General features: G+C 42.3%; 1 protein-coding gene across 1 annotated transcript in view; it reads right to left on the bottom strand.

Annotated features, from left to right (window-relative positions):
- Positions 1 to 12,082, bottom strand: part of FHIP2A (FHF complex subunit HOOK interacting protein 2A) — a 35,370-nt gene extending 23,288 nt beyond the window's left edge. Inside the window, exons 1-5 of the mRNA XM_085229243.1 lie at positions 11,760 to 12,082; positions 5,773 to 5,851; positions 3,218 to 3,387; positions 1,044 to 1,148; positions 574 to 696 (exon numbers count right to left, since the gene is read on the bottom strand). Coding sequence (XP_085085369.1) covers positions 574 to 696; positions 1,044 to 1,148; positions 3,218 to 3,387; positions 5,773 to 5,851; positions 11,760 to 11,804 — 522 coding nt within the window. The 5' untranslated portion in view covers positions 11,805 to 12,082. The remainder of the gene's footprint in view (positions 1 to 573; positions 697 to 1,043; positions 1,149 to 3,217; positions 3,388 to 5,772; positions 5,852 to 11,759) is intronic.
- Positions 12,083 to 12,532: the final 450 nt, after the last annotated feature.

Genomic DNA, 12,532 nt, shown 5'->3' with positions numbered 1-12,532 from the left:
TCAATGCTATGTGTTAAGTTCCAAGATGGGAGTAAAGATATTTGGCTTTCTTACTGATGGAATATATTGCCATATTGTAGATTGTGAGCTGGCAATGCAGCTAGACCATATGTGTCACTATCAAATGAGAGCCCAAGACCACAGAACACTTAGCATTCTGCAAGGTTTCAGTGCCCTGTGCAATCTGCACCTTAGCCTTCACTGGGCGGAAGACAAAATAACAAGGAAGCTCAAGGCTTCCTCACAATGTTCTACATTACAATCCCTATTAATCGTAGGGCTAACAAAACTTGATTTTGTAATTTGGAGAGTGCCCTCTAAAGGCTCAAAGGGAAAGAACCTCAAGCAGCTACATGGGAATCCTGAATGAAATTTGAGATAAAAATTATGGGATATACTGAGTCTTTAGAAGTGAAAGACTTTTAAAACCACAGAAAAAAAAAAAAAAAAAATCACACACTGAATGAAAACTAAGCTATGAAGTCCAACATGCTACCTCCTGTTCTCTACAGTTTTTGTCCATGACCCACTCATATAAAAACATGTGGAAAAACTCAGATTTGTTCTACTCACCTCAAGGAAAAAGTTGACCAGGTATGGATCCTGCTTCAGTTTTGCACATACTATACAGAGAAACTGAATTTCTTCATTTTCTGTTGGTGTTGCCAGAACTTCACCACACAGCCTGATCAATTTCTGTCACATACAGAAAAATGAGCAATTAAGACAGGAAGGAAGTTACAGCTTTGTTTAGGAGTTGTGGATGGGATTCTTTACCATACACATACTATGATGGTGTGTGATTCCTGAATTGAATGTCTGCTCTGGATTTAAGACTGCTTGTAAAGATTTCTTTATTGTTTATGACTTGTACTGCAGTTGCAGTTCAAGAATCTAACTAGCAGTATGTTAAAACTGATCCTATACTTAAGCAGTAGTTTAACTTACTCAAGAATAAAAGAAAAAAAAAGATATCATTTGCTAAAACAGAGTAAGAGACATTTGTCATACAAAAGCAGTTTACTTAAAAATCTGAACAGTACCTGCACTGGCCTATGCACATTGATGTGGGGAAGAAGAGGTTGCCGTATTCTTCCAAGAAGTTTTGTATAAAAAGCCAAAACTTGCTGTTTCATTCCTGGAGGACACTGGAACAAAGACAGATGAACATTAACACTAATGTAACAAATGTAGAGAGAAACACATGTTTCTCACTGTCACTCAAAACTGCTGAGATCAAACAGGAACCATTTACCCATACTTTCAATTAACTGCTGTAGTGCAGACTTCCACCATCTTCCCAGGACATATTCTCATCAATACAGAGGAAAATAAACTCTGAATTAATTGCCTACGGGTCAGATTTCTTTTAGGATATTGTGCCACAAAATCCAGCAATTCAATGAGTCAGTACATACAAATACACGATAATAACATACAAACATCCACCAAAGTGTCCACCAAAGGTGTTTTAAATTAATGAGCCATTAACTGTAGACAGATAAAGCGTTTACAAATGCACAGATGTTCCAGGACAAGAAAAAGCTGTTGCTTTCCCTGAGATTCAGGAGAATATAAATCATAAGTGTCTATGGAACACCCATGCCCATGTTCTACTGCCTCCCATACATGATGCCACATGAAAGTACTTTCCATCAGAAACTCCATCAGAAGCGATGGCACGTGGACCTGCACATACCTCTGTTTCTGGCTAAATCCCCCCAGTTCTCACATGTCCTAACACAACATAAAAAAAGCTGTTACTTCCATACATTAATTTTAATCTGCATAATTTCCCTGAGCTGGTTCATTACACACACCCTTAACAACAGTTCTAGCAATAGAAATTAGTGAACAGAGTGTGTGGCAGCAGCCAAGAAGAAGCCTAACCTGCTACTCCTGCCAAGGTAATTATCCCTGAGTTATCAAACCCTAATTATCACTTAGTTGTCAAGCAATTTGTTACAGAGAATGACAAGTTTTGAACCACGGGGGCACATCAACAGCAACACAGTAACTCTAAGTGAGTGCTATGAAAGGGTATTTTTCTCCTTCGAAACATCCTGCAAGCACCAAAATGTGTGTTTACTTCAGATGTATCAACCCACAAGTGGCAAAGCATAAAGACAGGCTGTACAAGAATTGCTTGTATAGGCATATCTAAATGAGTGCAGAATTACTTCTCTCAACTCTTAGCAACATGCTACAAATTACTTGCTTCGCATAAGTCAAGATTTCTTCTTGATTTGTTGTGAAGTTTGTAACTGCTAAATAAGTTGTACTTCTGAGCAATTCTGTATTTTCACCACATCAGTATCAGGCATCACAGCTTGGTTAAAGGACAGGGGATGCAATAACACTAACTGTAGAGATTTGGTTCTACAGAAGCAAGAAATATCTAAGCTCAGACAGCTAGCAACTTATATTGTCTTTGTACATAAAATTAAGTAGATTAAAAACTCCTGATGATGTATAAAAGGTTTAGTGAAAATGAAACCACAGAGAGCTCTATTCGTCCTTCCATCAGGACACACCATGCTTTTCTAACTGCATCTGCACCATGATACAAGAAGCTCTAGTACAACGGCTGCCAAGTTAATACATCCTATGATTCATCCAATCCCATGTATTTCAGTTCCTAAGTGTGCCAAGAAAGACATCAGCAAAAATGCACTAAGACCATGAAGTTAATTTCACGTGCCACAGAGCACATGTGAGAATGACCAGACAACACTGCCATAGGCTGGAATCGTGTCAAAAATTCAGATGCACAAGCTGTCTCAGGATCAGCTTAAGTCAATGGTTTCTGACATGGAGTCCATGTGAGCAGTAACTACTCACATTCAGAAAACTGAAACATGGTATGTTATTTAATGTAGCACTTTGCACCCAAGAATCTCCCAACACTAACTGGAGGGGTGGATAATGCTGTCTTGTGGATGTCCTACTTCTAGTGTTTTCCTACTTCTAGTTTCAGTCAGTATCAGAGTGCTGATTAATAAATCTGTGTTCTCCCTTAGTCAGCACCTTACTGGTGTTTCACTTTGATCACAGTTGTGAAAGACTATTTATTATCTGTGATACATTGATAACGTAAGCAAAGAGCTATTTACTGCATCCTGCAGCATCCCACACTACCATCTACTGCAGATTTTCACTCCCTATCACAGTCACAAGCCCATACAAAAGATAATCTGTTCTGCAGAGTAGTACATACATCAGCTTTTCCTAGTGTGTAAAGTGTCTCCAAAATCTTGTGATGTAGCAAATACTCCATACACGGCCCCGTTTCACCCGATTCCCTCTCATTTTCTTCTTGAACTAGAATATCCAGCATCTGTTCCAGGTGAGAAGGAATGTTGGTATCAGTCACAGGTGCTTTGTCATCTAAATAAGAGAGATATACAATCAGAAATGACCAATATTGGTCTTATTTTTCTTAAGTCCAGTCCCAAATCTAAGATTTAAAAATAAGATAACTCATTTGAGGAATATTTTATATAAAAATCACAAAACAGACAGTATGAAGCTATCACACGATTTATATATGCATATGTATAATCTAAAAGATAGACATACACCTTTAAAACATATGAACACCTACTGGACCAAATTTTGAAAATAATGTGGAGGTTCTGCATGTTCAGTTTTCAGAAATCTTACCTAAACAGCAAAAAACTGCAGAGCCCTGAAAAACAAAGTTGGTTTTTTTTTTTTTTGTTTTTTTTTTTTTTTTTTTAAAACCATTCCTTAAATTGAGTTTTCAGACCCATATCTGAAAATGTAAACTGAAATATACATTAGGCAGGTATTTAACCTAGCATTGGCATAGAAGTGACATGTCAGATTTCAAAACGTGCATTAACCACGCTGTAAGGAAAACTTTGCAGCCAGTAACCAAACTTAATAAGAGCGAGATATAAGTCTCAAGAACTTCCTCTTTTGCACAGCATTCTGAAATTGAAAAACAGATCAAATTAACTAGCATTTGACTAGTTCCTTTGCTAACTAGATAAATAAAATGGCTTTTCCAACAATAACAACAACAAAGCCATCCCTGACGTTATGTTGTTTATTCTTTATGAAATTTTAGGTTTGGTTCTTAAACTTCCTGCATTAAGATAGCATTCTGTTAAATTTTACAAAGGAAAGGGTAAGATACTGAACAAGTAGTGAAGTCATGAAACACTGGATTTATGTCACTGGCAGTGAGAGATGGCATTAACGTGCAGTAGAGCACATCCATATGTGTACAGATTTTGCTTTTTTTTTTTTTCAGCTAAATTCTCCTTGAACAAATATCCCTCTAGGGAAATAGCTACTACTTTTTATGCGATCATCTAAAAATAACTGCCAGTTGCACGCAAATGGCAACAAGAACACAAGGGAAAACTGCCACATCAGAGTGATTTTGGTTTCCACCACAACCTCTAATTATCCTACTGTTTGCTGCAGTTTCTTAGGGAGAATTCTGCTTCCACAGAAGAGCACAGAAATCTATCCACTGACAGAAAACTTATTTTTCACAAGTCTTTTGAAAGTCTGTGGGATAGGTCAGCTTTTATTCTGTACTACATAATCGTATCAGTTTTCCTCTACCACTCTCATTTCCACCTTAGGAAAGATCACACAGCATTCCAAAAGATGAGTATTTAGAACAGGGGTCAAATTTCAGTTTGCAAGAGTAAGTATTGGCATAAACAACATCACCTGTCCCAGACAGAAACACAGACTGCATAGCTACTCTAACAGAAATGCAGAATTAATAAGCTTGAGGAAAGCATGATAGCACTCACTTTTTAAACTACTAAACTAGAATAAAAAATTGAAAATGGATGTGTTGCATATCTGCTGAAGGAAACCAAAGAAAAGGTTAAGAACAAACAACTATAGCCATAATTCCACAAGAACACCAATTTTGTAGATGAGCAGAACTTTTTACATGGGTAGATAGTGACAGGACAAGGAGAAATGGTTTTAAACTAAGGGGAAAGAGATTACCATCAGATGTCAGGGAAGTTTTTTCACTGAGAGTGGTGAGGTGCTGCCACAGGCTGCTCAGAGAGGTTGTAGGTGCCCCATCCTGGTAGTGTTTAAAGCCAGGATGTAAGGGCCCTGGGCAATCTGATCTAGTACTTGATCTGGCAGCCCTGCCTGTGGCAGGGGGGTTGGAACTTGAATGTCCTTGAGGTCCCTTCCAACTGAAGCCATTCTATGATTCAATGATTCTACGGACAAGTTTTATGTAAATTTTTCTCTGAATCTGCTCACAAGCTTACTTTGTATTATATAAAAAAAAAAACACCTTTCACTAAGATAATACACTAAAGAAAAAATATTTATTACTGAGCATGCAGAACTCCAAAAGCCTTGTAAAATGCATGACCACAAAACTGCTGTGCGAAGGTTGCTGTTAAAGTCTTGGAAGAAAAGGAAAATCCCTCACGTCAAACAATAAAAAGGTTAAAAGCAGGCACTACATGTCTGTAGCTGTCTGTTTAATTTACACAGAATACATGAAGGCAGAAATTGGGTCAGATATGAAAAGGGACAATTCCCCACGCAACAGTCAGGAAATGACCTTTCTCCCACAGCTGTTTTTGCTCACATTTTTAGGGATAAAAAGAGGTACACAATATCTCTAATAATTATTATTATTATTGATATTTTGATGAAATACATGACTCATTTTCTTAATCTTTTTAACAACACTGAAATTGGGAACTCTAGTTTTCACATAAAGATGTAAAACCAGAGCATTTTTTCTCTTACCTGAAGTCTCTATGTAATAATGAGTGATTGCCTTCCAATGGTAAACAAAATCTTCTTGTAATGGAAGGGAAGGTGCAAGCTATAGGGAAAAGAAAAAGAAAAAATAGGTTAGGAATTAAATAAATGCGTTTCTGCAGAGATTCAAGTGAATTTTGGAATCAAACTGCTGCAGACTAATGGAGACCCATGTGTTACTGACTAGATGTGAACACCACTAACAATTTCAGTGACGTCTCTACAACCAGACAATCTATTCAAAGCAACACAAGCAATCACGTATCAAAGCAACACAAGAAAAGTGGATTTGAGCTATTCAGAATTCAGAATTTTTTTCTATAGTAAAAGTCATGTTTTTTTCTCAGAATCTTCTCTTGATGCCACCTTCCCTTCTTATAAGCTGTCCTCCTTCTTCCCTCCACTCTCTTAAAAATACTGATTAGCTTCTTCCAATTAGCCCCAGCTTCTAGATCTTTTTCCTTTGTACACATCAGACCCACCCTTTGGAATTGAGACACTGTTCTGTCTCTTAACAAATGTGTTACTTCACTTTTGAAATAAAAAGAAGCTCCTTTTTTTCTGAAGGAGTTTACGAGCACGGCTGGCACGCAGGAAAAGGAACGTGCTACAGGAGCAAAGCCACGGTGTGGGTTTAGTCTCTTTGAAAAAGCATTTCAACTTTTCTGTATCAGTGTTCGCCTTGAATTTAGTGGCGCTTTATACTGGTAAAGACATAAACCTGAGTATATGAACCGCACGCCAAGTCTTGATAAAAAAAAGTGGGATACTAATGCTTCCTGACCCTTTGCACACAGGACTTTGAAATGCAAGAAGCAGTGGTGCTCGGTAACTATCTGCACTTGTACCGTGTGATGAAATGTGCCCTCACACATGGCAGCAGGCAATCAAATTTACACTGCTTATCCATTCCCTGATAGTCTGGGGACTGATGAAGTCTTTCGTATTTCCACAGGCGGGCACTGAGAGCAGCACAGCTGTCTCTGCACACCTCGCAGCGCACAAACCAGTTTGCTTTATTATGAAGTTTACTATGATATCGAAAAGAAACTGAACAAACTGAAGACTGAGCACAAGGTATTTTGTCTCAGGCCTCACACGTCATGCTTGCTGCTCTATGTTGAGTATAATAAAAAACTATGCCAAAAACTCAGCTTAGGGTGATGAGCAGAAACCACTTTTGAGGAATAGCAGGCTTTTCAGACCATACTATTTCCAAAGTAACACACAATAACATTAAAAATTTATCCTTGTCTGATGCAATTTTCCTTTCCACTTCTTCTAGCCTCGTCTGCTTCCAGACAAACTCAGTGCCTCTGAGCAGTGCCAGGAACAGGCTGCTTTCACTTCCCAGCACTGTCAATAATTTATCCGCAGAGAGATCTCGGACATCCTCTCCCTCAACAAACACCTCAAGGGTCAGAACTCAGAGAGAAAGAGGTAATTCAGGGACAGGTCCTGCTCTATTTAATTGAAGCACCTGGTGATGTCACAGAGCCGTGTCAGCTTGAGGTGCACACAAAAGCCAGCCACCGCACAGCCTGCGTGTGCAGCACCAGATGCTGGAGGGATCCCCACTGCATATATGTGCCTATTTTCTGCTAACGAGTTTCCATTCTGATACATGTTTGGTTAAAGCATTTTAATCCTCCTACCCCCAAATTTGCTCTTCCTACTGAAGATGGACCTAGTAAAAACATGCCTTTTACAGCACAGCTATTTCAGGGCATATTTAAGAGAAATGTAACTCTATCAGAGCTATGTATTACTCAGAGAGAAGCGTCTTACTGCCAAATAAATGAAAAAGAAAAAAAAAAATCTCTTTTTTTAGTTACTCAGGTACAAAGATAAGGTAAAGGCAAAAACTACTATCTCACCTCATGCACAAAGCCCAGCACTGGAAGCACTGGAAAAATGCAAGCACCCAAACATTTGGCTGATGTGCTTTAACCTTTCTTGGTCAGGTAAATCTAGAATGAAGTTGTAGGTTCTGATCCACGATGAATTATTTGCTACTACCTGAAATTGAATATGCTATAGTTGCCAATCTTAATAATCTCTTTCTAAAGTACAAGCTCTTGCATGTAAGATACTGAAGCTAAACAAAATTCACTGTGAAGACTTTTAATTACTGCTATTTGTTTAATTAGGAGTTATTTTAAAAGCAGTTATTCGTTGCAGTTATATTAATGCAGTTACTTACATTCTTACCAATTTTTAGCTATTGATTCCTAAAAAAAAAATCCCTTTCAGTGGAAAAAAAAACATCTCAAAAGCTGTAGCGTGGGTGCTGTTGGTAATCTAAACGGCCAGCACTGGCTGAGCACTCCCAAAAAGCAGCCCGTGAGAGCAGATGCCCATTAGCTATTCCATCTGGTGCCCGACTCCAGTGAACGAGCTTCCTGGGAGCAACTGAATGAGCGTTCTCATTGAGCAGCTAAACTTAGCACATGCTGCCCTGTCGTTCTGGTGACAATATGTTAGTCATGATCAACCCCTACTCCTTGCAGAGAAAGCGCTGTACTCAGAACTGGGGAGCTTTGACCAGAGCTACGGCCTTCTGGTTACAAAATCTGTCCAAAATACAATTCCACTGAGCTTTCAAAAGTACACAGAATTAGTGGTAACGCAGGAGAAAGCACAATAAACTCAAGAACAAAGAAATCTATAAATATTCAGTATATCACAGCAACTTCTCTGTGCATTTAAAAACCACGACTGTGTCGTTTTCACGTACACTTCTCAGAAGTGCAATTCAACACACACAAAAAATAAACCAACAGAAAAAAAGTGAAGTTGGTGACATCTCTCAGTATCTTTTGGACAAATTGGCAAAGATAAGAAAACAGTGCATGAAAGAATAACAGCTGCTGGCTGGTCAGAAGGGAGGCAAAGTGAAAGCAGAAGCTGGGACAAAGAGAAGCAACGGAAATGCATGCTCACTTCCTTGACTGAAACACAGAAAACACAGCAGTCATTCGATGTTTTTCTTCCATTTTCCTGCTTTACCACTCTGAATGTTTGCCCTGTGGGAAAATCTGAAAAAAGGCTAATGCTTGAATGTTTGTTTTATTTCTTCAGTTGATGAATGCACAGAATTTGTAACGGTCATTGCTTTCAAATATAAAATTAAGACTGCACACGCTTGCAAGCCATGCATTCAATTTTGCCATTACAATTTTTAACAGTAGCACAATATTAAAGCAAGCAGCTTATTACATCAAATGTGCTCAAGAAAAATGAATCTTGTTCTGAGTAGTTACGCAGTTAACAATTTGGGAGCAGTAATCTGTAGCAAGTGACTGACAAAATCACCAAAATTGTCTTGTTTGATTGTAAACTACAAAATTTGAAACAATTAAAATCATAACGGTCCTGCTTGACGTGCACAGCTCCAACATATCCTCTCAACTTCACTATTAGCACGAAACATCTCATGAGAGCCCAAATCATACCAGGTGACCAGTGTGCAGACAAGGTATTTGCTTTCTGGAAACACAAGTGATGAACATGAGATAAGAGAAAAAAAGAAGCCTAACTTGTAGCTTTGTTATTGTACACTACAATTTGTATCTTCCAGAGAATACAGAATTCCTAGAGTAATTTGGAGATAAAAGTGTATCAGTAATATAAAATTAATGGAAAACATCTTGAGGAGGACACATACAGAAACTGCCTGAGATTCAGTAATACTAACCCCATAAAGAAAGAACATTTATATGCTGCTCTGCAGAACAAGGACTGCAATCTCCTCCACCTCTCTTACCAACAAACCCAACCCAACCTACAGCTGCTGCTGTCAGGACAGTGCCACAATGGTGGTTACTCATCCAGATGCTGCACAAAAGCAAAACACCTTAATAAAAAGCAACTGGTCTCTCACCTATGGCTCATCACAGTCCTGCCATGAAGACAATCAATAAAAGAGCAGTACACTCACAATGAGCAAAAGGCAAATACTCCACGCATATTACACTGCCAACCTTTGGAATGCCTTGTCATAGTTTGGAGAGATGGCAAATTGAGGATAAGATAACAACTATTACCTAATAACATAGAAACTCCTGCTAATTTAAACACGTGTCTAAAGTCTGTAGGCTCTGGACACTGAGGCAGGAGAAGAGCTTTATGTCAGTGATGTACAGGAGAAATGATGGGGAGAAGGGCAACCAGAACAATTTTGATGTAAAGAACTCCCATCAATGAAAGTTGAGCCTCGGTGCTTCTTCAAGCATATTTAACTGACCAACTCAGCTGAAAACTGTTCAACTGCAGCCTAATTTTCTCCAGGAGGTAAGCAGCCAAATCCTCTCAGAATGTACATCTTGAATTAACACCTATGTTGCTGAGCCAGTCAGATCCAAAAGTGTTATAAGTTTCTATTTCTCAGCTCTGTGCTTGAATCACTGGGTCAAACTTCTTAGATAAACTAAGAAAGCACTCTTGCTTTTGTGATTCCACCTTTCATGCCACGTAGCATTTATTACTGGGAGCTCTGTCACAGTGGTGTTAGCAGGATGAGGCAACCCTCAAAGGGACAACACCTTTGAGCAAGGCCATGTAGAATGTTTATTCACAGCGATCACCTGCAAAGTGGTGTTCACCAACCTGCTCCTGTCTTTGTTTAATTTAATGGTCTGTTCCATATTAACTCTTTTCCTATTTAAGTAACTGATCTTTCCAAGTATTTTATAAATCTGATATAAATGCAGTTCTCGTCCTTTTGTGCAGAATTAGTAATTCTTCTAGGAATACCTCTTATGAGTTACTTGAATTGGTAAGCCCGATCCTCCACTCCTGCATCACTTATTCTGCTGTGTTTATACAAAACATGGCACAGCTCACCCTAACTAGATTTCTTTAGTTAGGCAGCTGCACATTTCTGTTCATCTTCCAAGGAAAGCACTACTTATTGAAGTTATTCACCTGCGATCGTACCAGGTTTCCAAATAAATACTTCCATTGTTACATTTATTCCCAGTCGCAAGTGCAGCAGAGCAAACTAGGAAGCAAACCCTATTAATACACGCTTAATTAACACGTTGAATTTTAACACTAGAATGGTCCCGCCCAAGGCTGCAGAACTACAGGCACATGTACAGCTAACCCGAAGTACTTGCAGCACGGAGGAACGCATTCACACACAGATATTGCACCTGACATGAGACGTGATTTACCACGTAGGCTTTTCTCTTTTCAACCATCCGGAGCCTTTCTTCATCACCTCCACCAGCGTCTGATTGCCAGGTTTAACACCCAACCAACAACTCCTCCCTCCACCGGGAGGTGCCCCGGCTCACCCCAAACCCATAGCTGGCAGCCACAGGCCACAGTGCCCGGCCCCGGCTGCCTGCAGAACCGGACCGGAGCGCAGGAAGCAGCGCAGGGCTCCGGATAACAAGAACAACGCGGCCTGCAGCCACGGCAGCAGCAGCGACAGGCCCCGCCGCTCTGCTCCCCTCAGTGCAGCCACGGCACAGATGTTTTGGTCGCCACGACGAAATGGAATTAAGCACACACGACCGCCGACCGCCCCGGCTCACATTCTCTATCCCCATGTAATTAAAACAAGACACCAGTAACGAGAAGGTGCGTGGCGGACGCGCCTACATCACACAAAAGCCCCGCGGACGGCTAGCTAAGGCTTGCAGGCCGCAACAAAAAGCTCCGGAGAAGTTTCCCGAATTCTCCTCCTTTTCTATTCCCTACACAGAAACGCCCCAGCGGCACCCCGTCCCCCGCTCAGCAGCTCACAGCTCCGGCCGGGCCGCAGCGCTCAGCCCGGGGCGCTCCGTGCCGCCCGCAGCCCGGTCCCGCGGCAGGCCGCCCGCTCCCCGCCGGCGCCCGCTGTCCCCGCTCGAGCGGCCGGCCTCCGTTTCCCCGCTCCCCGCTCCGGCGCAGCGCGGCCCGCCGGCGGCTAGGCCCGGCCCGGATCCCCGGCGTCGCGTGGCGAGGCCCGCCAGCGGCCTTACCGCCTCCACGGCGTGCTGCAGGATGGAGGTGAACTTGGAGAACATCCTGTCCCGCGACTGCAGCAGCCGCTGCCGGGAGGACCGCGAAAGCTCCTCGATCCGCCGCCGCCGCTCCAGGGTGAGGGCCGCATGCGGGGTCCCGGCCGCGGGGATCGGGAGGACGGGCGGACGGCCGCCGGCTCTGCCTCTCGCTCGGCGGCGGACGCCGTGGCGCTGACACCGCCGGGCTGCGGCTGCCGAGGCTCCGGATGCCCGCCCCGGCGCGGCCTGCAGGGGCCGCCACCCCCGGCTCGCGGCCCCCGCCCCGCCCCGCTCTGTCCCTGCCCGCCGGCCTCGGCGCTACCGCTGCCCTCGGTGGAGTTGCCGTGCAGCTGGGCCGCCTCGGGGCCTGCCGGGGTTGGGCTCTCCTCTCGCTGTCCACTTGGTCTGTGGCAAAGGTTTCTGGGTTTGCACGTGTTGCTCTTTATCCCTCGCCACAAGGAGCGGCCCTGGCTGGCTGTCTCAGCTGCGTTTCAGTGTTCCTTGGGTGGGTCGGAGTCTGACGCTGATGTCTCCGTGCAGCAGTGCTATCTTCAGGGTGACAGGAAGGGTTGGGCAGAGGCCTGGGCCTCTGCGATCTGGGCAATTGTCATGTATGTAGCGTGAGAGAGCTCATGGCACCTGTTGCACTGCTTTTTTTCCCCCAGAAGATGGATAGTATGCGTCTTCCTCCCTTTGAAGAAGACCAGGTGGGCTTTACTTCACTTCCAAGTCAGATACCTCAGAGAAAAAAC

The sequence above is a fragment of the Meleagris gallopavo genome, chromosome 8 (assembly GCF_905368555.1).
Source record: "Meleagris gallopavo chromosome 8, MGAL_WU_HG_1.1, whole genome shotgun sequence".
Classification (NCBI taxonomy): Eukaryota; Metazoa; Chordata; class Aves; order Galliformes; family Phasianidae; genus Meleagris; species Meleagris gallopavo.
The sequence above is the reverse complement of the archived record's forward strand: the minus strand, read 5'-3'. Positions and strand labels throughout refer to the sequence as shown.